Below are 25651 nucleotides of genomic sequence, written 5' to 3'. Positions count from 1 at the left end.
CAAAATGGTATGCTAATAAATTACTCAACCAGTTTCTATCTATAAAATAAATAAATAAATGTTCCTATTCATTAAAGAAGCACAACTATTGTGATTCAATAATAATAAAAGGATTTTGCTAGACCTAAAATATGTATAATAATCAGAGAAAGTAGTTAAAATTTCCTGAAATAAAAGTTTTAAAGATTTTATTTTATTTTTTATTTTTCCTTTTTCTCCCCAAAGCCCCCCAGTACATAGTTGTATACTTTTAGCTGTGGGTCCTTCTAGTTGTGGCATGTGGGATGCCACCTCAGCATGGCTTGATGAGTGGTGCCATGTCTGCGTATAGGACCCGAACTGGTGAAACCCTGGGCTGCCCAAGCAGAGCACCTGAACTTAACCACTCAGTCATGGGGCTGGCCCCAAAAGAGTCTTATCAAGGTGACGTCAGCATCATGGTGGAGTAAGTTGTTCCCTTTGTGTCTCCCTTCTAAGTTAAAACTAAATGGATGTTCATTAACCAACAGAGAATTCCCTACATAGTACAATAGGACATCTGAGAGATCCACACAGCCATATACATGAAGGTGAGGGAACTGGATCCCTGGAAAGCAGTGGAACTAGGTGAATGGACCCCTCCTCTTCCCCAGAAGCAGCAATCTAGGTTGCAGGTTCTCACATAGTAGACAGTGCAACTATAAGAGGAGGAGAGGGCAGCCCAGCCTGCGCCAAAGGCTTTTGGAGTGGTAGCACAGCCTGTAGGAGTGCCCACTGTGCTGCAGCAGCACCACTCATGAGGAACTCTCCCCACCAAGTGGTGCAGCTCAGCCCCCATGAAGGAGCCCCCACCAAGTGCAGCAGCTCAGCTGAACCGCCCATGAGTGCAGAACCTTCCCACACACACATGAAAGAAAACACCCCTCCTCTCCCTAGCATACCAGCTCAGCTGGTCCCCTGCTGAGCACAGCAGTCCTGCACCACAGTGACCTTCTGATGGAGCACAGAGGCCCTGCCTTTGTGTGTGTGTGTGTGTGTGTGTTTGTGACTTGCCCCTAAGCTGAGGCAAGCATACTAACACAGAGAAGCTCCACTGGCACAACTTCCAGCAGACAGGGCAGGATCAGAAACACAGCTCCAGGGGCTGGCCCAGTGGCACAGCAGTTAAGTTCATGTGTTCTGCTTAGGCATCCCAGGGTTTGCTGGTGCAGATCCTGGGTGCAGAGCTATGCACTGCTTGTCAAGCCATGCTGTGGCAGGTGTCCCACACATAAAGTGGAGGAAGATGGGCACAGATGTTAGTTCAGGGCCAATCTTCCTCAGGAAAAAAGAGAAGGATTGGCAGCAAATGTTAGCTGAGGGCTAATCTTCCTCAAAAAAAAAAAAAAAGAAAAAAAGAAACACAGCTCCTGCCCACTCCCCACCCCCAGCAGTGGCAGGTGGAATCTGCAACCTGATACTATCATAAATGCGCCAGCAAAGGATCAATTGATCAAACGCCATGAAGAACTACATTAAGACTTCAGAGCAGAAGGAAAATGACAAGTCCCCAGAAAGCAATCCTGAATTCACAGAAATTTACAATCTAAATGATAGAGAATTCAAAAGAGCTGTAATGAAGAAATCAATGAGTTACAAAAAATCTGAGAAAGACAGTTCAATGAGCTCAGGAATAAAATTAATGAGCAGAAGAAATACTTCACCAAAGAGATTGAAACTCTAAAAAAAAAAAAAAAACCAAAAAAATTCTGGATATGAAGAACACAATTAATGAGACAAAAAAATAATCTAGAATCCATAAAAAATAGAGCTGACACTATGGAGGACAGAATTAATGATTTAGAGGATAGAAATATAGAAATGCTTCAGGTGGAGGAGGAGATAAAACTAAGATTTTTCAAAAGATGAAGAAATTCTCTGAGAAATATCTGACTCAATTAGGAAAAGCAACATAAAGATTATAGATATCCCAGATGGAGATGAGAGGGACAGATGAGCAGAGAGCTTGTTCAAAGACATAATAGCTGAAAACTTCCCAAACCTGGGGAAAGAACTGGACTTACAAGTACATGAAGTCAATAGAACTCCTAATTACATCAATGCAAAAAGACCTTCTCTAAGGCACATAATATTAAAACTGGCAAAAGTCAATGACAGAGGAAAAATATTAAGGGCAGCAAGAAGAAAATAACCTATGAAAAAACCCCTGTCAGGCTTTCCGTGGACTTTCAGCAGAAAACTTACAGGTTAGGAGAGAATGGAATGACAGATTCAAAATACTGAAAGATAAGAACTTTCAGTCAAGAATACTCCATCAAGCAAGACTATCCTTCATATACGATGGAGAAATAAAACCTTTCCAGGATAAACAAAAGATGAGGGAGTTCACTGCCACTAGGTCTGCCTTACAAGAAATGTTGAAAGGAACCCTCCCATCTGAAACTAAAAAGCAAAGGTTTACAAAACCTCGAGCAAGGAGATAAATAGACAGAATCAGAAAATTGCAGCTCGATATCAGAATAGGTTAGTAAACAATTATAACATAAAAGACAAAGGGAAGGAAATTATAAAAAATAACTAAGAACACTTCAATTTAGTCACAAAGTCACAACACAGAAAAGAACAATTTGTGACAACAATAACTCAGAAGGGGAAGAGGAAAGAGAGTGAACCTTCTTAGGCTAATAGAGATAAGAGGCTAACAGAAAATGGACTATCTCATCTATGAGATCTTTTATATAAGCCTCACAGTAACCACTGAACAAAGTATCAGAGCAGAGACACAAATCATAAATAAAGAGAAAACTGAGAAAACTAACATAGAAAACCACCAAACTGAAATGGCAGTCAGAAATATAAGGGAAAAGAGACAATGGAAATATAGAACAACCAGAAAATAAGAGATAAAATGGCAGTATTAAGCCCTTATATATCAATATTCATTCTAAATGTAAATGGATTGAATTTACCAATAAAAAGACACAGAGTGGCCGGATGGATTAAAAACAAGACCTAATAATATGCTGCCTCCAGGAAACACATCTCAGCTCTAAAGACAAACATAGGCTCAGCATGAAGGGATGTAAGACAATACTCCAAGCAAATGGTAAGCAAAAGAAAGGTGTTGCCATACTTACATTAGACAAAGCAGACTTCAAGATAAAAGAGACAAAGAGGGACAGTATATAATGATAAAAGGGACATTCCATCAAGAGGATATCACACTTATGAATATATATGCACCTAACACAGCAGCACCAAAGTATATAAAGTGACTATTAACAGACCTAAAGGGAGAAATTGACAGCAACACAATAATATAGGGGACCTCAACACTCCACTTACATTAATGGATAGATCATCCAGACAGAAAGTCAACAAGGAGACAGTAGCCTTAAATGAAATACTAGACCAGATGGACTTAATAGATATATATAGAACATTCCATCCCAAAACAGCAGAATACACATTCTTCTCAAGGCACATGGAACATTCTCAAAGCTAGACCATATGTTGGGAAACAAGGCAAGCCTCAATAAATTAAATGATTGAAATCATACCAAGCATCTTTTCTGACCACAATGCTATGAAACTAGAAATCAACTACAGGAAAAAGGCTGGGAAAATCACAAATATGTGGAGACTAAACAACATGCTACTGAACAACCATCAGATCAATGAAGAAATCAAAGGAGAAGTAAAAAAAAAACTGGAAACAAAAGAAAATGAAAACACAACATACCAGCTCTTATAGGATGCAGCAAAAGCAGTGCCAAGAGGGAAATTTACAGCAATACAGGCCTACCTCAACAAACATGAAAAACATCAAATAAGTAATATTAAACTAAACCTAACAGAATTAGAAAAGAAGAACAAGTGAGGCCTAAAGTCAGCAGAAGGAGGAAAATAATAAAAATTAGACCAGAAATAAATGAAATAGAGACTAAAAAATCAATAGAGAGGATCAATGAAACGAAGAGAAAAAGCTCAAATAAATAAAATTTAAAATGAAAAAGGAGAAATTACAATGGATACCACAGAAAAACAAAGGATTATAAGAGAATACTATGAAAAACTATATGCCAACAAATTGGACCTAGAAGAAACGGATAAATTCTTGGACTCATACAACCTCCCAAAACTGAATCAAAAAGAAATAGAGGGCAAGTCCTGTTTGCCTAGTGGTTAAGTTAGGTGTGTTCTGCTTTGGTGGTCCAGGTTTGGTTCCTGGGTGTGGACCTACATCACTAATCTGTCAGTGTCCATGCTGTGACGGTGGCTCACATACAAAAAGAGGAAGATTGGCAGTGGATGTCAGCTTGGGGTAAATCTTCCTCAGCAAAAAAGAAGAAGAAGAAGAAGGAGAAGAAGGAGAAGAAGGAGAAGAAGAAGGGGATAATCTGAATAGACCAATCACAAATAAAGAGATTTAAACAGTAATCAACTATAGCAAAGTACAAAATCAACTTACAAAAGTCAGTTGCATTTTCATACACTAGTAATGAACTAGCAAAAAGAGAAGTCAATCATATATACAATCACAACAAAAAGAATAAAATATCTCGGAATAAACTTAACCAAGGAGGTGAAAGACCTATACACTGAAAACTATAAGACATTATTGAAAGAAATTGAAGAAGACATAAAGAAATAGAAAGATATTCCATGCTCATGGATTGGAAGAGTAAACATAGTTAAAATGTCCACACTTCCTAAAGTAATCTAGAGATTCAATGAAATCCCTATCAGAATTCCAATGACATTCTTCACAGAAATAGAACAAAGAACCCTAAAATTTATATGGAACAACAAAAGACCCTGAATAGCCAAAGCAATCCTGCAAAAAAAGAACAAAGCTGGAGGCATCACAATCCCTGACTTCAAAATATACTACAAAACTACAGTAATCAAGACAGCATGGTACTGGCACAAAAACAGACAAAGAATTGAAACCCCAGAAATAAAACCACACATGTGTGGACAGCTAATCTTTGATAAAGGAGCCAAGAACATACAATGGAGAAAGGAAAGTCTCTTCAATAATTGGTGTTGGGAAAACTGGCCAGCCACAATGCAAAAGAATGAAAGCAGACCCATATCTTACACCATACACAAAAATTAACTCAAAATGGATTAAAGACTTGAATGGAAGACCTGAAATCATAAAAAGCCTAGATGAAAATATAGGCAGTACACTCTTTGACATTGGTCTTAGCAGCATCTTTTCAAATACCATGTCTACTCCGGCAAGGGAAACAAAAAAAAAAAATAAACAAACGGGACTACATCAGACTAAAAAGCTTCTGCAAGGCAAAGGAAAACATGAACAAAATGAAAAGACAATCCACCCACTGGGAGAAAATATTTGTAAATCATATATCCAACGAGGGGTTATTTTCCAAAATATAAAGCACTCATACAACTCAACAACAAAAAACCAACTAACCTGATCAAAAAATGGGCAGGCATTTTTTGATATGCGCAGGCATTTTTTAATATGAACAGGCATTTTTCCAAAGGAGATATACAGATGGCCAACAGGCACATGAAAAGATGTCCAACATCACTAATTATTAAGACCACGCAAATCAAAACCACAATGAGATATCACCTCATACCTATCTGAATGTCTATAATTAACAAGATAAGAAATGTTTTGAAGAGGATGTAGAGAAAAGGAAACCCTAATACACTGCTTGTGGGAATGCAAACTGAGCAGCCACTATGGAAAACAGTATGGAGATTTCTCAAAAAATTAAAAATAGAAATACCATACAACCCAGTTATCCCACTACTGGATATTTATCCAGAAAACATGAACTCAACAATCAAAAGAGACCTATCCACCCCTATGTTCATTGCAGCATTATTCACAATAGCCAAGATGTGGAAGCAACCCAAGTGCCCATCAACCGATGAATGGATAAAGATGTGGTATATATATGTATATAAAGGAATACTACTCAGCCATAAAAAAGACAAAAGCGTCCCATTTGCAACAACATGGATGGACCTTGAGATTATTACTTTTGGAGAAATAAGCCAGACAGAGAAAGACAAAGACCATATGATTTCACTCCTATGTGGAAGATAAACAAATATCTGGATAAAGAGAACAGATTAGTGGTGACCAGAAGGGAAGAGGGTGGAGGATGGGCAAAAGGGGGGGTACATATGTATGGTGACAGATAAAAACTAGATTATTGGGGGCCAGCCCCGTGGTCCAGTGGTTAAGTTCGCATACTCTGCTTTGGCGGCCCAGGGTTTCACCAGTTCGGATCCTGGGAGAGGACATGGCACCGCTCATCAGGCCACGTTGAGGTGGCATCCCACATGCCACAACTAGAAGGACCCACAACTAAAATATACAACTATGTACTGGAGGGATTTGGGGAGAAAAAGCAGGGGAAAAAAAAAGAAGATTGGCAACAGCTGTTAGCTCAGGTGCCAATCTTTAAAAAAAAGAAAAGAAAAGTAGACTATTGGTGATGAGCACGATGCAGTCTATACAGAAACTGGTATATAATAATGTACATCTGAAATTACACAAAGTTATAAGCCAATAACGACCTAAATTTAAAAAAAGTTTTCTCAACATAGGAATGGAAATTATAGTTTCTGAAAGAAAGAGCCTTGGACATCCATCAGTTAAGTACATAAACTAAATGATAGGGATATGACAAGCTATTCAGAAGAAAAGACAACATTTAAAGATGCTTGGGTAAGACGTTCCCCTCATGCTTAAAAACAAGAGCAAGGTTTAGGAGTGAATCTATACAAGTAAAATGGAGTCCTCACACTCAACTGTGTCGGTGTTTTCCCTTTGAAGGCAAAAATCTATCTACCTACCTACCTACTTATCTACCTATCTATCTATCGATTGATCTATCTATTTTTTAAGGAAGCCCTGAAATATTTATCAACAGTCTCACATCTGCAATAATGCCCCTGATTCTTCTCCTCACTCTCTTAAGGTAGCTAGGTCATAAACAGAAAACAAGTCTTTCAGTTTAAAAGAACATCATTATATTTTAGCCCACTGAGACTGATTTTGGACTTTTGACCTTCAGAACTATAAGATAATAAATTTGTGTTGTGTTAAGCTGAAAAAAGAATACAGAGAGAGCATCATTCTGATGGTATTTAAGTGATCAGTGAGAGAAACAAGAAGAAATCTACCGAGAGTAGGAAACATAGCTTGGCCTGGATAGAACTCTTATAATTCAAGAATAAGGTAATAGTACAAAATGAGTTGGTCCTAGGAAGACATTTTATAATATATATGTAAAAAGGAGAGAATATATCACCTAAAAAGGCAGAGGATGACATACTCTTGAAAAATATTTACTGCAGGGAACATAAATTTTCAACAGTATCCACGAGAAAACATGGACATGAAATAAAAGATAAAAGCAGAGCTAAGACAACAAAGTGGGATATAAAGAGGGACATGGCTGAGTGCAGGATGAAATTTAAAGTGAGCTGGACAAAATAAGATAAAAATGTATAAAAATTTTAAATGGCATAAGAGTTTTAAAACGCAATAAAAACAGTAAAGAACAGAATCAACCATAAAGAACAGAATCAACTCCGTAGAAAACTAAATGTTTAATATGGAAGACAATTTAGAAAGCACTCTCAGAATGTATGGAAAGTATACAGGCTAAAACAGACAACAAAGAACTTGAGATCCCAAGTCTAGATAATCGGTTGTTCTTAACAGGTTTATTTAAATAACCACTGACATCTAAGTATGACTTTCCACAAGTTTTGATATGTAGTATTTTCAATGGCATTCCATTATGATTTCCTTTTTAATGTATGAGCTATTTAGAAGTAAATTATTAAAGTTTCTAAATATGTAATTTTTAAAAATCCCTTTATTGTTTATTTTAATTGTATTATTATTGCAGAACAAGGTAATATTGTAATAAAGGCTTCTTCTAGGGTAGTCATACTCTAGAAGATTCCTTATATGGAACTTAAGTTGGGGATTTAAACCCCTGATCTAATCATTTTTTCCCCCATATTATCCAGCACACTAAGAAACAACAATCAACCACATTAGATCCCTGATTTTTACTAACATGTTTTATGGTAGCTACTACTTGGTAACCAAAAGTCTTGCCTTCTACATGCACTTGACTGTAATGTCTACAGGTAATAATTTAAGTAGCTGTTTTGCTATTGAATGTCATGGACTATCAGGGCTCACTTTATTACTGAAAACAGGGTCATTAATATCTTTAAATCTAATAATATAAGAGAACACAGGACCAATTTGGAGAACCCAGCCTCGAAGATGGCCCCCAATGATCCCCACCTCCTGGTATTCACACTCTTATATAGTTCCCTTTACAATGTATCAGGAGTGGTCTGAATGACCAATAAAATATGGCAGAAGGGCTTATATTATAAAAGAAGAAAGATGTAATGATCCAGTATAAGATTCTTCCACCATAAGAAACTTTAAAAAGAAAATAAAATTAAATCCAAAGGAAAAGAAAGTGAATAATAAAGATAAAAGAGCCAAGAACATACAATGGAGAAAGGAAAGTCTCTTCAACAAATGGTGTTGGGAAAACTGGCCCGCCACATGCAAAAGAATGAAAGTAGACCATTATTTTATACCATGCACAAAAATCAACTCAAAATGGATTAAAGACTTGAATATAAGACCTGAAACCATGAAACTTCTAGAAGAAAACATAGGCAGTACACTCTTTGACATCAGTCTTAGCAGCATATTTTGAAGTACTATGTCTGACCAGGCCAGGGTCAGAAATATAGAAAAATAAACAAACAGAAAAAATAAACAAATGGGATTACATCACTTCTGCACAGCAAAGGGAACCATCAACAAAATGAAAAGGCAACCTAACAATTGGGAGAAGATATTTGCAAACCATATATCTGCTAATGGGTTAATATCCAAAATATAGAAAGAACTCATAAAACTCAACAACAAAAAACTAACAACCCAATTAAAAAATGGGCAAAAGATCTGAACAGACATTTCTCCAAAGAAGATATACAGATGGCCAACAGCACATGAAAAGAAGTTCAACATCACTAAAATCAGGGAAATGCAAATCAAAACCACAAAGAGATATCACCTCATACAAGTCAGAATGGCTATAATTAACAAGACAGGAAATAACAAGTGTTGGAGAGGACGTGGAGAAAAGGGAACTCTCATACACTGCTAGTGGGAGTGCAAACTGTTGCAGCCACTATGGAAAACAGTATGAAGATTCCTCAAAAAATTAAGAATAGAACTACTATACAATCTAGCTATTCCACTGCTGGGTATTTATCCAAAGAACATGAAAACATGAACGCGTAAAGATACATGCACCCCTATATTCATTGCAGTATTATTCACAATAGCCAGGACTTGGAAGCAACCTAGATGCCCATTAAGGGATGAATGGACAAAGAAGATGTGGTGTATATATACACAATGGAATACTACTCAGCCATAAGAAACGATGAAATCCAGCCATTTGTGACAACATGGACGGACCTCGAGGGTATTATGCTAAGTGAAATAAGTCAGAGGGAGAAAATCAAATACCATATGATCTCACTCATAAATAGAAGACAAAGACAACATACAAACACAGAGAGACAGAGATTGGATTGGCTGTTACCACAGGGGAAGGGGGGAGGGAGGAGGACAAAAGGGGTGACTAGGCATATGTGTATGGTAATTGATTACAATTAGTCTTTGGTGGTGAACATGATGTAACCTACATAGAAACTGAAATACAATGATGTACACCTGAAATTTATATAATATTATAAACCAATGTTACCATGACAAAAAAAATTAATAAAAAAATTACGTTAATTGCTGCAAACATTTTGGTGAATATCTTCCCAGAAATCTCTCTTACCATAAGTATATGTGTGAATGTGCATATATAATTTTATTTATATGTGGCCTCAATATATATAATGTTTGTTCCTGTTTTGTTCACTCAATAATATCATCAATATCTTCTGTGTCAATGAAAATAAGATGTGTCATCATTTTTAATGGCTGCCCAGTAAAAAATAAATACATAAATAAATAAAAAGCAGGATCTGTGTGATTGAAGAGTGATTCCAGAATAAAGTCAAACTGCCAGAAATACCATAACAACGGATTAAAAAAATCATTGTGTATTAAATATTCTTGAAAAATCTGGATATATTTTAATAATGACTGGAGATATATATGTGACCATAACTAATCCAAACACCGTTCGTTCATTTAACAAATACTCATTTGTACCAACTATATGTCACTCTGCTAGATGTTAGAGCAACAGTTGTGAACAAAGTAGGCATAATCATTGCCCTCAAAGTTTATAATCTAATGAAAGAAGCAAATAATAATAATAGAGTATGATGAGTATTATGATCTGGGAAGCTCATGGAGCTCTGAGAACATATGAAGGGAAAACATACCTGAGGAACTGATATTTAAGCTGGCCCTGTATATTGAGTACGGAGCAAGTGTTGTAGAGAAAAGGAACAATATTTGTTTATAAAAGCAAAAATAAACAAATGAAAATAAAACTTAGAGGAAAAAAGGGACAAAGCTCTTTCTAGAAACTGAAAGTTCAGTATGGCTGAAATAGAAGACAGGGAGAGTGACAAGACCTGAGACTGGAGAATTTGTCAGAGGACAATCATTTAGGTAGAGTTACAAACTCAAATGCCTACAAGTACCACGTAGATAACAAACAGGTTTATTAAGCTGAATATAAAATAAGAGGGAATGGCAGAAAACAGAGCAAACTGAAAGTGTAGTCTAAATGGTGTAGCCACTATTTCAGCCAATCACTCTCATATTTTCATATAATCTAGTGAATCAGAAATCTTGTGTTTTATTTGAAATTTCCCAATTAAAAAGAAACTTAAATGCCAAAATAAAAAACAAGACTACAAACCAAGATAGTCTGCAGGTCACCAGTTCGTGATCTCTGTCATAGAGAGTCCTATAAAACCATGTTAAGAAATTTAAATTTTACCTTAAAATCAGTGGGAAGATACCAAAGGAATTTAAACAGTAAACACATAATAATTTTTGTTGTTTTTGGAATATCATTCTAGCTAGGGGCAATATCAAAGGTAGGAATACCAGTTAAGAAGCTACTGTGAAAGTCTAGGCGAAAGACAGCAGTGGGGATAGTAAGAAATGGGTTTGAGAGACTTTTAGAACTGCCATGGCATTCAATAACGTATTGAATGTAGAAGGTGAGGAAGAAGGCAGAGTCAAGGGTGACTCTTGGGATTTTGTTTTAAACAACTGAGTGAAAAGATCACTGGAGAAAAAGTAGGTTTGGAAGAGGGAAATAAATTTAGCAGGCTGTTAAAAATCAGGTACTTATACATTTTAGGGGCATTACAAACAGATACATTCCGTATCCCTTTATCTAGAAACTCTATTTCTGGTATTATACTATATGAAAATTAGCCAAAATGAAAAGAAATTGTACCAATATACTCAGTTATGACATTTACAATAGTAAAAATACTGGAAATAATGTAAAAATTCAATGTTCATGGCATGGTTAAATAAATTGGCATATTAACCCTTTGGATTTTTAGAATAGAAAGTACTCTATGTAGACCTGATGACACATGGAAATGTGTATATGAAATAATTCTTTAAAGGAACCTCAAATGATACTTATACACAATGACCATAAATGCAGGCGTGTGCAATAACAAAGAATGAAACAGAAAATTTGTGGAGGTATAATCTACTGAATGTACTGTTTATCACTTTCTTTCTCGCTTTTGCGAAAGATAAAGGTGGGATAGGCCATTTATCTGCTTGCAAATCAACAAGTCAGCCAAGCCTCATCAGTGTTCTCAGGATTCAAAGATTGTCCTTTTAATTCCTACCTGGTAAATGATGGAAGTCAAAGATGCATTTATCACCACGATACCATCTTTCAGGGCTTTTACTACATGGTAAGATCCATTTGCAGTAGTTAGCTGCTCTTCAAAGTACTCTCTTAGGAACTGGCACATAATCCTGAGATTCTGGAAAGGAGCCCAACAGCAAGACAAACCTGAAAAGATGTTTTTTCCCTAAAGCCATCTCAATCCGCAAAGCATTAAAAAGAAGAAAAAAAGTGTCGCTATGCACTCTGGGGGTAAAAAAATAAAAATAAAATCTTTCCTTTCCTTCATGGAAATTCTAAGTTGGAAAGATGTGATTTTTTTTTAGAATATTTACATATTTTATTAAATCTTTACAATCAGTAATTATAATCAAATACACAATTATATACAAGGATTATATATATTTTCCCAGACTTTTACATCACAGTACATAGTTTCCCTTAGAAATATTGTATACATTTATCACCAAACATATAATCCAACAACAGTAGTGTTACAGCACCTGTTAATACAGACATCTTTTTCATAAATTACATCATAAGAAAATATATGGCTATAGGGGCTGGCCCTGTGGCCGAGTGGTTAAGTTCGCACACTCCACTGCAGGCGGCCCAGCGTTTCGTTGGTTCGAATCCTGGGTGCGGACATGGCACTGCTCATCAAACCATGCTGAGGCAGCGTCCCACATGCCACAACTGGGAGGACCCCAACTAAGAATATACAACTATGTACTAGGGGGCTTTGGGGAGAAAAAGGAAAAAAATAAACTCTTAAAAAAAACAACAACCAAAAAGAAAATATATGGCTATAAATTGGGCTTTTAAAAATCTCTTTTATATGGAAAGATGTAATTTTAAAATGGTGCTAGTTTTTGAAAGATCCATTAATGGCAAATCATCAGAAATAGAAAGAGTCAAAGCTTATGTAAATTTTAGTGTAATTTGTGCCATTCCATAAGTTGACAGTTCTCAGGGCGAAAAAAAAAAAAAAAGGGACGCTGGAGAATGAATGCAAAACTTCACATCTGATGTTCTCACTGCTACTCTCACCACTACAAAACTGTGGTAACCATTTCTGAAGTGAAGTTGTTGAATGAGGATCCCCTCCAAAGTTTTATCACTGGTGCTGTCTTCAACTCTTCTCTATAATTCTGACCCAATTGTATCTTTTATTTCTGGTTTAGCATTCTTCAAGGACAGAACTATTTAATAATAATAATAATAAAGTAGTAACTTTCCAAAGGTAAAATCTGGAAGCAAAAGAAAAAAAAAGGCTTCCTAGCTAGAAAGATGGCCAACTCAAGGAGTTATCCGTATAAGGGGCGAGACAAATACAAAAGAGAGACTCACATCTGAAATATAGACCTTCGTGCTGCTTTTATCAAACACTTCTACTGTAATGACATACACTTGTCCCACCTCTAGACTCCATCGGTCTCCAGGTTGGACTGTGAAACCTATACCCAAATCAAGAAACAAAAATATTAGAAGAGGCCAACATTTTTCTACAATGCATTAAAAAATACAAACTTAAAAAGCGATTCAAAGAGCAAAACTGGCTAAAAGACGGAGACGGTTTACAAAGTATATTCTTTAGTTTCCTCTATCAAATTGTATAATAATTTGGGGTTCCAAAGATTCTGGCTTAACTTAGCTCATCTCAGGTATAAAGAAACACTCTCACTTATATCTGTACACAAAAAGAAACGACAATTTTGCTCATTTCCAATGTGTCAGGCAAGATTTCAGCTTCTTTCAATCAGATTCATTGTTTCACATGGCCTAAGGACATTAGGATTCTTTTTTGGATCTTCATATGTTTTCACAATCTGTTTCAGGATGCTTCATTCTTGTGGATAGCATTTAACCAGAACAAGGTGAGAAAACATGTCAAAGTAAGGTTGAATTTGAAGTTAGTTAAGTCTCAAAATGAAGGTTAAAGAAGCGCTCTAGTTTTTAACGCATTCATTTTAGTGAAATAGTATAAGCTATTCATCGTTCTGAAAATCATTATCTAAAAATACCTAAAAATCCGGGCTCTACAACATAGATGGTGCAATTGGGGAGTCCAGACACAGATCGCATATGGACATCTTAATTTTTGCTTAAGGAAATCATATGAGCGACAGTTGGTAGAAAGAGAAATGTGAGCTACCAAAGAAAAAAATAATAAACCTACAAACAAAATTTCTCTTTTATTATCCTTTGGAAAGCAAAACTTAAATGTGTGCACTTCTAAGAAAAGTCTGAGGGACACAGTCATCACAGGAATCAGGTATTCTTGAATTTCAAATTTGAGGAAGATGAAATAAAAGATCATGCTCCATGATTTTAATATTCATTTAGCTGCAGAACCCTTTCTCCAAATAAATTCTTACACAGGAGCCCATTATGGAAAGCAGGACAAAGTGGCATCACTCTGGCCAAGGAATGAACAGTGGTGATGGAGAGGGAGGGAAGGGCACGACTTGCCATCCAGCCCAGCAACTTACCTTGGGATCTGCAGAAAGTTTTAAAAATCACAAGTTTGTTCTCTACTATCTGCAGCAAATCTGTAAGACCAAAATGTTTTCTCTTTGCCATCAAAGATATGTCTAGGTCACTTATACATCATACTACCCACTATCCCCTTCAGTTAAATTCTAGCATAAATACAAATTTATTCTGCTATCAGTCTATATAGAATCTAATTAGGAATACACTTCCCTCTCAAAAATACACTACATCCGGGCTGGCCCTGTGGCCGAGTGGTTAAGTTTGCGCGCTCCGCTGCAGGCGGCCCAGTGTTTCGTTGGTTCGAATCCTGGGCGCGGACATGGCACTGCTCATCAGACCACGCTGAGGCAGCGTCCCACATACCACAACTAGAAGAACCCACGATGAAGAATATACAACTATGTACCAGGGGGCTTTGGGGAGAAAAAGGAAATAATAAAATCTTAAAAAAAAAAAAAAAACTTAAAAAAAAAAATTAAAAAAAAAAATACACTATATCCAAGAGCCAAGAAGAAATTATTTCTGCTCTGAGAAATACATAACTGAGATGACTGAACAGAAAACATTCACTAATTCTAAGTATACTAATTTAGAAATTGTATTAATTCAGTCATGCACTAGGTTACGATTTACTACTATATTATCTACGGTGATAATAAAAGTAAAATAATATTTAATCTACTTGGAGGATCAAACTTTTAAAGCTGCCTCAGTACTGCAAATAAGCTACTGATATACATACAATTGATTTGTTAATTAAGATTACCTTTATCTATTCATTAAAGCAAATCTTTTAAAGACTATATAGGCAACTCTGTACCAATCTAGGTTTAGTTCTAATATAATATTCATAAAACATAAGAGCTAGAAGGAAATTCAAAAACACAACATTCCCTTCATTTTACAGACCAGGAAACAGATCTCAATAGGTCTCTAAACCGATTCATTCCTCCATTATCAGAATAAGATATCTTCCTTCCATCTAATCTTTCCACCTGTTCTGAATCTTATTTTCTCTTGCCCCTCAGAAATCTTGCTCCAACAGCTGGCCCTCTTTTCTCCTGTATCTCTGCCATCTTTCTCTCTGTTTAACTTACAGACATGTTCAAGTTTCTCTTATCTTAAAAATCTTTAAAAAGTTCTTATGTCTTTGTCAAACTTCCATCTTGTTTTCCTCCTTCATTTCAAAGCCAAGCTGTTTTTATTGACAAAGTGACCCAAGACTTCCTAGTTACCACAGCCTTTCAGTCTATCTTCATCTCAGTGTTTATCTCTGCCTATTTCACCCGAGGAACATTCTCTTTGTAAATTCCTCACCTGGTTATCAGGAAACACCTCTCTCTTGATTTTCCTACTGCTTTTTTTTTTTTTTAAAGATTTTATTTTTTCCCCTTTTTCTCCCCAAAGCCCCCTGGTACATCGTTGTATATTCTTCGTTGTGGGTCCTTCTAGTTGTGGCATGCGGGATGCTGCCTCAGCGGGGTTTGATGAGCAGTGCCATGTCCGCGCCCAGGATTCAAACCAACGAAACACTGGGCCGCCTGCAGCGGAGCATGCGAACTTAACCTCTCGGCCACAGGGCCAGCCCCTTCCTACTGCTTTTTAATAAACATTCTTTCTGGGCCTCCTTAACAGTTCCTCTTCTTCCAGAGGAACCTTAAAAGCTGGCATTACACAGTTCTGTCTGTGGCCCTCTTCTCCTCTCACTCTATATACTCTCCCTGGGTGATTTTGTCTACAACAACAACTTCAACTGTCACCTATCTATAAACTGATAACTTCAAATATCTATCTTCAGCCTGAATCTTTCTCCTTCAGATACACAAAAAAATTTCTGCTTGGATGTCTATCCCACAGGTACTTCAAGTCAACATATGAAAAACTAAACTACATAATTTTCTTTTCCCTAAACCTGTTCCTTCTCTTATATTACTCATCTCTATGAACAATACCACCAGCTTACCCTAAGCCAGATGCTGGAACAAATTATGAATAGTCACCATCCATGTTCTCAAGAAAGACATATAAATAGATAAATATAACATATTTTAATATCTACTACTTTGAATAAAAAACAATATGAACTGAGAACACGAAAAAAAGAAAGATCATGTAAGCCTGCCTGGGGAATTCAGGGAAATGCCTGACACACAGTTGGGGCCCAAAAAATACTGAATGAGTTAGTTTATTTTGTAGCTACTATTGCATTTGTTGATAAATGTCCTACGCACCTTAAAATGACTAGAGAACAAAAACTCCGGGCCAAAAACTCTCCTTAATATGTTTTAGACAAATAATATAAATAGTAATACTATTCTACAAGAAATACTCTATCTTTCAAGCCTAATGGGTTCTTACTCAGAATAAGACTACGAGGCCCTACATAATTTACTCCCTCCCTCCTCTACTCTATCATCTCTCCTACTACTTTCTTCCAGTTCCCTGTACTTTGGCCGCAGTGTCTTCCTCACTCTTATTTAAACATGCCAAACATGCTCCCGCTTCAGAACCTTGGCAATTGCTATTTCCTCTTTCACCCAGACATCTGCGTGGCTGGTTGCTTCAATGCCACCTTATCAGAGAGGACTTCCCTAACTACCTTTAGTAAAATAGCAGTCTGTATCCCCAGCACTTAGAACAATGTTGAGCATATAGTAGGAATATAATAAATATTTGCTGAATGAATTGATTTCTTTCAGATTGAAATATTCAGAAATACGAAATATTTCAAAATCAAACACTGAGAAATGAAGTCCAAACCTTTCGATTTTCTGAGAATTTAAACCTTCATTCTGTTTTGTTTTCACTGACTATAACAGAGCTCTAGGTAGCTCTCTTTGGTCACTCCTTACAGAGCAGATTTAGTGAATTAAAAAAATTACTCTCAATTCAATTTAACAAATATTAATTAAGCATTTAATATCATATTTTAAAAAATTAAGCAGACAATACCATCTTTTCTCAATTATTTATGTGAAAATAGTAAAGAACAAATTAAATAAGATTCACACAAGTTCCTCCAAACTCTGTTTTCCCCAGTCTCTTAATTATAATTTGACTAAGGCTGCAAATAAGCACTAAAGTCAACAGATCCCAAGTTCCAACTAGTCTTTTCTCTACCCACCCTTTGTTAGAAATTATGACAATAATAATTTATAGTTCTTTGCTAAAAATTAAACCCATAGAAAATAAATGTAGTAGTAGTATAATAACTCTTAACAGATTATTTTACCAAGGACATGTCTAGCATGCTCAGGGAAATGTAGATTGACAGCTAAAACTTGAACAAAAGGATACTTTTATGAACAAAGACAAGGTTAATTTGGCCCAGTTGGACCGCAGTCACCATGGCTGTTTTCTCATCCAGTAAAGCCACTTTCCCAGAAAGAGATTCATTACATGAAACTCTACGGTCTTGCAATTCCAGTGTATAATGTTCCAGGGGAAAGTCCACCTCTGTAAGACATGAAAGATACATAAATGTAATGAGAACAGCCATTCAAACAGACAACAGTGTATTGTTGGATTATAAGAGGAAAATCAGGAAGCAGGCCTAAATAAGACAGGGATCTACTTCTAATTTCTTTCCCACTATGATGAATTTCTTCATGTAGCCACTTTTGGGGGAATGCCATATTAGTTTATGGTTGGTATTTCTTGTATTCTTAAAAACCAGTGAAGTGAGAGTAGCAGGAGGGATCCCTGCTAGGTAAGTAAGGAAAGGACTAATGTTAATGGAGCCAATGCACACTTTATAAACTCAATGCGAATTTTTGGGTCAATAGAATATTAAGTTTTCAATTAACAAACTGAGTTTCCCAAGAAACAACTTTTGCAAGGATCATTCAAGTCCTTTCTGGTAAAGTCTCTTCACTTGCCCTACAAAAGCTAATAAATTTTTGGTGATTGTTTTAATAGAGAATTCAGATGCTTATGGACACTGAAGCAAAGTAAGCATTAGCCTGTTCAAGATATGGGGACTATCTCTGTCCAGTATTATCTCAAGGACAGCAATTAAGGAATACCTTATCACAAAATCTAAAAACACAAAGAAATATTTTGCATACATAATGTGGAGTTGCTTCTCCTGTCAGCAGAAAAGATTTGAGCATTACTTTTGCCATATTTTATTGACTGGAGCAATCAAAAGCCTGCCTAGGATCAAGGGGAGGGGACACAGACCCCACCTCTCAAGTGAGTGGCAAACTCATGGAAAAGCAAGTGGGACTGGAAATACTACTATGGCCAATTTCGGAAAATATTGTCTTCCGCAGTTAGCTTACTACGGTCAAGGGAATTTCATCTTCTTTTGAGTCTGTCTTCCATGGCTATAGAGAAAGCCCTCAATTTGTCTATATCTCATTCAGTTGAAAAAGTGCCTTTAAGAAAAACCCGTGAAGGGGCTGGCCCATGGCCAAGTGGTTAAGTTCATGTCCTCCACTTTGGCGGCCAGGGTTTCACTGGTTCAGATCCTGGGCACGGACATGGCACCGCTCATCAAGCCATGCTGAGGCAGCGTCCCACATGCCACAACTAGAAGGACCCACAACTAAAATATACAACTATGTACTGAGGGATTTGGGGGAGAAGAAGCAAAAATAAAAAAATAAAATCTTAAGGAAAAAAAAAGAAAAACCTATAAAGAATATGGATAGATCAGTCCAAACCTATTTCCAGTGTTTGAAAAATAATTCCAAGTGCAGGCATTTCAGGAATGTTAGTCTTAGGAAAAGATAAATCATCTTACCTGTCATTCTTCCCTGAACCATTTTTGCAACTCGGTATTTAATATATGCTCCTACTAAGAGATAAATGTCATGGGATGGTATAAGAAATATATTCTCCAAAACAAGCAGACGTATCAATGCTGCTGCCACTTTCTAAAAGAGGAAGGAAAAAAACCAAAGTTTCTATAGGCAAAGTCCTCAAGGCCATCTTCCTTGTTAAAAGTTTACTTCTTAAAAAAAAAAATTTTTTTGAGGAAGATTAGCCCTGAGCTAACTGCTGCCAATCCTCCTCTTTTTGCTGAAGAAGACTTGCCCTGAGTTAACATCTGTGCCCATGTTCCTCTACTTTATATGTGGGATGCCTACCACAGCATGGCTTGCCAAGTGGTGCCATGTCCGCACCCAGGATCCAAACTGGTGAACCCCAGGCCGCCAAAGTGGAACGTGAGCACGTAACCACCGCACCACCGGGCCGGCCACATCTTAAATACTTTTTAATATGTTTTATAAAGATTAAAAAAATGCTTTCCTGGGGGCTGGCCCCATGGCCAAGTGGTTAAGTTTGCACGCTCTGCTTCAGTGGCCCAGGGTTTGGATCCTGGGTCCGGACATGGCACCACTTACTAGGCCATGTTGAGGCGGCGTCCCACATGCCACACCTAGAAGGACCCACAACTAAAATATACAACTATGTACTGGGGGGATTTGGGGAGAAATAAAAAAAAGAAGATTGGCAACAGTTGTTAGCTCAGGTGCCAATCTTTAAAAAAAAAAAAAAGCATTCCTAACTAAAAATCATAATTTCAGTTAGCCTGAAAAAGTGATCATGAATCTTAGTAGTATATTAATTTTCTAAGTCACTTATTAACTTTTTAAGTCACTCAAACTAAGAATAGAAAATGACAAGTCTTCTAAAGGAGAAGAGTAGATAAATAAAAAGGCAGTATGCTGAAACAAGAAAAGGTAAGACTTGAATGTATGCCACAGAAATTCTTTTAACTAACCTCCAATCAACTGACTTTCCAGATCAAGTCACTCTCTATCCCCTGTTGAACATAGTGATTCTTTTTTTTTGTTTGAGGAACATTAGCCCTGAACTAACATCTGCCGCCAATCCTCCTCTTTTTGCTAAGGAAGACTAGCCCTCAGCTAACATCCGTCCCCATCTTCCTCTACTTTCTATGTGGGACGCCTACCACAGCATGGCGCGCCAAGCGGTGCCACGTCCGCACCCAGGATCTGAACCAGTGAACCCCCGGCGGTCAAAGCGGAACGTGGGGACTTAACCACTGCGCCACTGGGCTGGTCCCGAACATAGTGATTCTTTCTTTTTTTTAACTTTTTTTTTTTTTTGAGGAAGATTAGCCCTGAGTTAACTGCTGCCAATCCTCCTCTTTTTGCTGAGGAAGACTGGCCCTGAGCTAACATTCCTGCCCGTCTTCCTCTACTTTCTATGTGGGACGCCTACCACAGCATGGCTTGCCAAGCGGTGTCATGTCTGCACCCGGGATCAGAACTGGTGAACCCCGGGACGCCAAAGCAGAATGTCTGCACTTAAACGCTGCGCCACTGGGCTGGCCCCCTGAACATAGTGATTCTTGTGAAGGCTCACCCAACAGAAGGTTAGTAGGCTGCCCTCTAGGATGTCCACACACTTATATTCCTGCTACTTGAATTAAATGCTCACCAAGACATTTGTTTTTCCCAAACCTATTTATGCCAGTTGCATTTGTAATTATAATTAGATTTAAAAAATAAACCATGGGGGCCAGCCTGGTGGCACAGTGGTTAAGTTTGCATGCTCTGTCTTGGTGGCCCAGGGTTCCTGGGTTCAGATCCCAGGCATGGACCTACATACCGCTCATCAAGTCATGGTGTGGTGGCATCCCACGTACAAAATAGAGGAAGATTGGCACAGATGTTAGCTCAGGGACAATCTTCCTCAAGCAAAAAGAGGAAGATTGGCAACAGATGTCGGCTCAGGGCCAATCTTCCTCACCAAAAATAAAAATACAAAATACAAAATAAACAATGAATGCAAAGAGAGAGCTGTTGTTTCTACAAAAAATTTAAATGTTTTGAAAAGAAGTTAAAGGCAAGTTGCTAAAATGTGCTGGTATCAAATTAGGTGTGAGAAATGTAAAAGATTGGGGAAAAATCCTTGAAAAATAGAGAATTCTGCACTTAAATTGTTTCACACGTCTAATTTTTCACTTGACCATAAAATGAAATGAAAAATGAAAAGAAAAAGAAACTACAAATTCTAATTTATGCAAGAAAGAGTATGTATATTTCTAACCAGTGAACTTGTGGTCAAAGACAGGTCTTGGACCAAAGGACTGGTGAATAAAATGCAGTTATATGTTTTAAGAGAAAACACTAGTTGTATTTGTAATTGTAATTAGGTAATAACACGTTTAAAGAAGATGTCTTATTTTTGTTAATGTTTACCTACTTCAAATAACTTTTTCAATTAAATGACCATCTATTGGCCCAAATCATATCAGGTTAGAGGGCTTCTACTATAGATAAACTTAAGAAACTATATTTTCCATAGGCAAGACTATTAAATGAAAGTTTATAGCACAAACTTTTTACCTTATAGAATGGTTCATAAATTCGGACTTTTATAACAGCAGCACCAGTTCTAATCCCAGACACCAAAATCATATCTCCTTGTTTCTCTTCTTTTTCCATCTCAACTATATAGGTGGGGGGAGAATATTCTGCTTCAGAGTATTTCAGAATCCTAAATAGATAAAATAAGGTTTGTTCTGGTAGAACCAGACAATTAGTCTTCTTCCAAAAGGCCCTAAGAAACTTTAAACATAGTCTCTTCAATGTCTATATAGTGTAAAAAGTTTTAAAATTTGTTTTGCACAAGGACTAGATAGAAGAAAACTAAGAAATGTACCTCTGGCTAAAACTGTTGTGGGACCAAAACTTGGATTGTTTGAGAACTATTTCTTGATACCGAAGACAAAATTTCATTATTCATGAAATTCGGTATTATCCACTCACTGAATTTCAGCATGTGCAGAGAGCTTGAACAACAAAACTGCCAGAAGATACACCTGGCTCAAATAATTGTATAGTCCTGAACTCATGAACTTCTCTGCAGTGGCTCAAATTAAACTATCATAAAGGTACCTACATTGATACTATATGTCATTCTATCAAAGACATTTCCCCCTGGTAAATTTATCTCTTCCAAAAAAGTCCAGACAGCAGGGTTATCAAAGCCCGCAAAAATGGCTGCTGTTCAGTGTGTGACCCAAAGGCGGATGTCTCCTTCAAAGTCAGACAGTTTATGTTTCGTTTCAAGTTTACCTAATTTTGCTAGACAGTTCTTCTCTTGCTGATTCGTTATCCTGGGCAATGCTCCACTCAAACATCATCCCTGCCAAACTACTAAAAGTATTTCCTGTAGAGCAAGCCAAAAGCAGACAAGACAGAATCACACATTCAAAGATATTCAGGTATCTTTAACAAGACAGGGAAACCTAACTAGAAAATTATTTTTAGGCCTCTTTCATTAACAAATAGAAGCACTATCATTAAGGAATTAAAACACATTTGCCAGGAAGACCCCTACACAAACAATATAAGTGCTGTTACTGTACAAGCTTTCTCAGAGGGAAAGGGACTCAAGCTGATTAACTTCTGGTTGACAAAAATTATGCCTCTCTTTCTGTTCCTTTCTACATAAAAGCCACCTTAGGGTTGACAGGCATCCCTGAATCTTGGTCCCTTCAACAAAAATTTTATAAAAACTGGTCCAGAATATTTATAATACATTCATTTTTCAGATTTAAAAACATTAGTCTTTGTTAAATAGTTTACAAAGAAAGAAGCAATAAATTTAAATACCATATTACAACGTTAGTATAGTATATTAAAAGCATCAATCTCAAAAAAGATAAACTCAAAATTATAAAGCCTTTTCACAATTTTCATTTAATTCTCTTGGCCTATAGAAAGTGGACTGATCAAAACAGAGTTGCAATAAATTCCAAAAAATGTTCTTACTTTTTAATCTAGGGACTATCAGTAGAAGCTCAGTGGCAGAATATGGATATTTAAGAAAACTTCTGAGATAATCAACAATTAAATATACCAGGAAAATTTTATGAAAGTATACCAACAATTAAACATACCAGGAAAATTCTATGAAAGGTTCATTGACCCATACTCAGAATTATTAATTCCTCATGTACATGAGCTTCATATAAGAAAATAAATATTATTTCCAATCTACTTTTGTTTCTCAAGCTGCTGTTTCCAAGTGCTAAACACAAAGGAGTATGACTTTATCGTAATTTTGTTGAATCCTCTGAAGTTCTTTACCTTCAGCATCCAATGCCCTCACCATCAGTTCCAGTGGTGAATCATCTACATAGAGTTCCCGGGTTCGAGATATAATTTCAATGCTGTCTATTACATCAACCTTAACATCACAGCGCAGTTCATGGTCAGTCACTACAATGAAGCCAAAAACTGATAATTTAATTCAACAGGTCATGAATTTATTAAATGTCTCAAACACTCAGAAGCTTATTCTAAATATTATGAAAAAGAAAGGCTGTGACAGTGGCTTTCAACCTGTGGAAGAAAACAGCATAATGACAAAATATAAGAGCCTCTGTTTATAATGAGACACTAGACCAGTGGTTCCCAAACACTGATCTACAAGGATGTTTTCACCCATCCAAGGAAAAATGAGAAAAACAAGAATTTTTAGGGGCTGGCCTCGTGGCCAAGTGGTTAAGTTCTCGCACTCCGCTGCAGGCAGCCCAGTGTTTTGTTGGTTCAAATCCTGGGCGTGGACATGGCACTGCTCATCAAACCACGCTGAGGCAGCATCCCACATGCCACAACTAGAAGGACCCACAACTAAGAATATACAACTATGTACCAGGGGCTTTGGGGAGAAAAAGAAAAAAAATAAAATCTTAAAAAAAAAAAAAAATTTTTTTTAAAGTGAATAATGGGCCAGCCCTGGTGACCTAGTGGTTAAGCTCAGCACATTCTGCTTTGGTGGCCCAGGTTCGGTTCCCAGGCGCAGATATATACTGCTCTGTTAGTGGCCATGCTGTGCTGGCATCCCACATACTAAAAAATAGAAGAAGACTGGTATAGATGTTAGCTCAGGGCAAATCTTCCTCAGCAAAAAAAAAGTGAGTAATAAAATTAAATGTATTCACTTTTTTTTTTTTTTGAGGAAAATTAGCCCTGAGCTAACTACTTCCAATCCTCCTCTTTTTTTGTTGTTGTTGAGGAAGACTGGCCATGAGCTAACATCCATGCCCATCTTCCTCTATTTTATATGTGGGACGCCTACCACAGCATGGCATGCCAAGCAGTGCCATGTCCGCACCCGGGATCCGAACTGGCGAACCCCAGGTCACTGAGAAGCAGAACATGCACACAACCGCTGCACCATCAGGCCAGCCCCTAAATGTATTCACTTTAAAAGTACATTAAGGTATATTATTCTTACATTTTACCTTACTTTTGAAGTGTTAAATTGTTTTTTTCTTTTATGAAAATTATGGTAATAGATTTTTAAAATATATTTATTTAGAAAAGTAAAAGGGTGGCAACCATATGTCAGTCCTGCCAATAAATCTCTCTCTTTATTTCTTTCAAAATTTTTTGTGGACAATGAGATTAAAAAGCCTGAGAACCATGTACTAAATTCAACCAGAATCCCAGTCCAACCAGAGTTACAATCAAGATAGCCATAATGAAATTCAGAAACACAAATCGAAAGAGTAAAGAAGGAAATGAGGATGAAATAAAAATCGTTTTGCACTATCTTTTAACTATACTCCCACCTATCACATTCACCATGTGTCAGAGAACTGCCTACACAGCTACCCCATTCTGCTGTTGGTAACTACACATTTTTAGTTTTAGCTTCATCTACAAAAAACAAAAAGCAAAGTAACTACCACTGCAATATCCAATATTACCAATGGACATCAGGGATAAACTCCATCCCTAGCTGTGGATCTGCCTTTATGAAATTTTTAAATCAAAGGAGAATGTTAATCAGATAATAGAGGTAAATGCCCCTCAAAAAAGATTAAGGAGCATCAAAATATGCTACTTCAGGAAAAGCTGTACTTCACAAGAAACACAAAAATTGAATTAACCATCCTGGAACTACTTTATATTTACATTAGTGTTCAACAAATAAGTAAATATATTGTAGATAGTGGGTGTCAGGTTTCTCACTGTCAGAGAAAGAAGTTACCCTGTTGTGCAGGATTAGGACCAAAGATATCAGTACGAGCTCATATTTATTTTAATATATATACAGGTAGAGAGACACGGAAATAAATATAGATACGTGTATATACATGAGTTAGTATACAGATACATTTCCTAGCACTGTCTGCTGAGAGGGCCTAGAAGTAGTGACACTCCAGTAGCAATGAGCACACTAGCACCAGATCTTGGTTTCTAAAGATAGCTCTCTAACAAAAAGAATCAGGACTCTCTGAGGGAATGGCTGGGCAAGGAAAATACAAGATGAGCTTG

General features: G+C 36.9%; 1 protein-coding gene and 1 long non-coding RNA gene across 4 annotated transcripts in view; one reads left to right on the top strand and one right to left on the bottom strand.

The window, feature by feature from the left end:
- The window catches only part of LOC138924273 (uncharacterized), a 79928-nt gene that overhangs the window by 40017 nt on the left and 14260 nt on the right, over window positions 1–25651 (top strand). The gene's annotated exons all lie outside the window — the stretch shown is intronic.
- The window catches only part of NUP210L (nucleoporin 210 like), a 90804-nt gene that overhangs the window by 58084 nt on the left and 7069 nt on the right, over window positions 1–25651 (bottom strand). For 2 of the 3 annotated variants that reach the window (XM_001495921.5, XM_023641096.2), the window contains exons 3-10: window positions 23453–23584; window positions 22436–22529; window positions 21704–21854; window positions 19126–19258; window positions 17676–17834; window positions 13907–13975; window positions 13233–13339; window positions 11881–12021 (exon numbers count right to left, since the gene is read on the bottom strand). In XM_001495921.5, the coding sequence (XP_001495971.1) occupies window positions 11881–12021; window positions 13233–13339; window positions 13907–13975; window positions 17676–17834; window positions 19126–19258; window positions 21704–21854; window positions 22436–22529; window positions 23453–23584 (986 nt within the window). Of the gene's footprint in view, window positions 1–11880; window positions 12022–13232; window positions 13340–13906; window positions 13976–14374; window positions 14598–17675; window positions 17835–19125; window positions 19259–21703; window positions 21855–22435; window positions 22530–23452; window positions 23585–25651 lie in introns of those variants that run through there. The other variant, XM_070268127.1, reaches the window with a different exon arrangement.

Source organism: Equus caballus, chromosome 5, assembly GCF_041296265.1.
Source record: "Equus caballus isolate H_3958 breed thoroughbred chromosome 5, TB-T2T, whole genome shotgun sequence".
Taxonomy (NCBI): Eukaryota; Metazoa; Chordata; class Mammalia; order Perissodactyla; family Equidae; genus Equus; species Equus caballus.
This window is presented reverse-complemented; position numbering and strand designations above follow the sequence as displayed.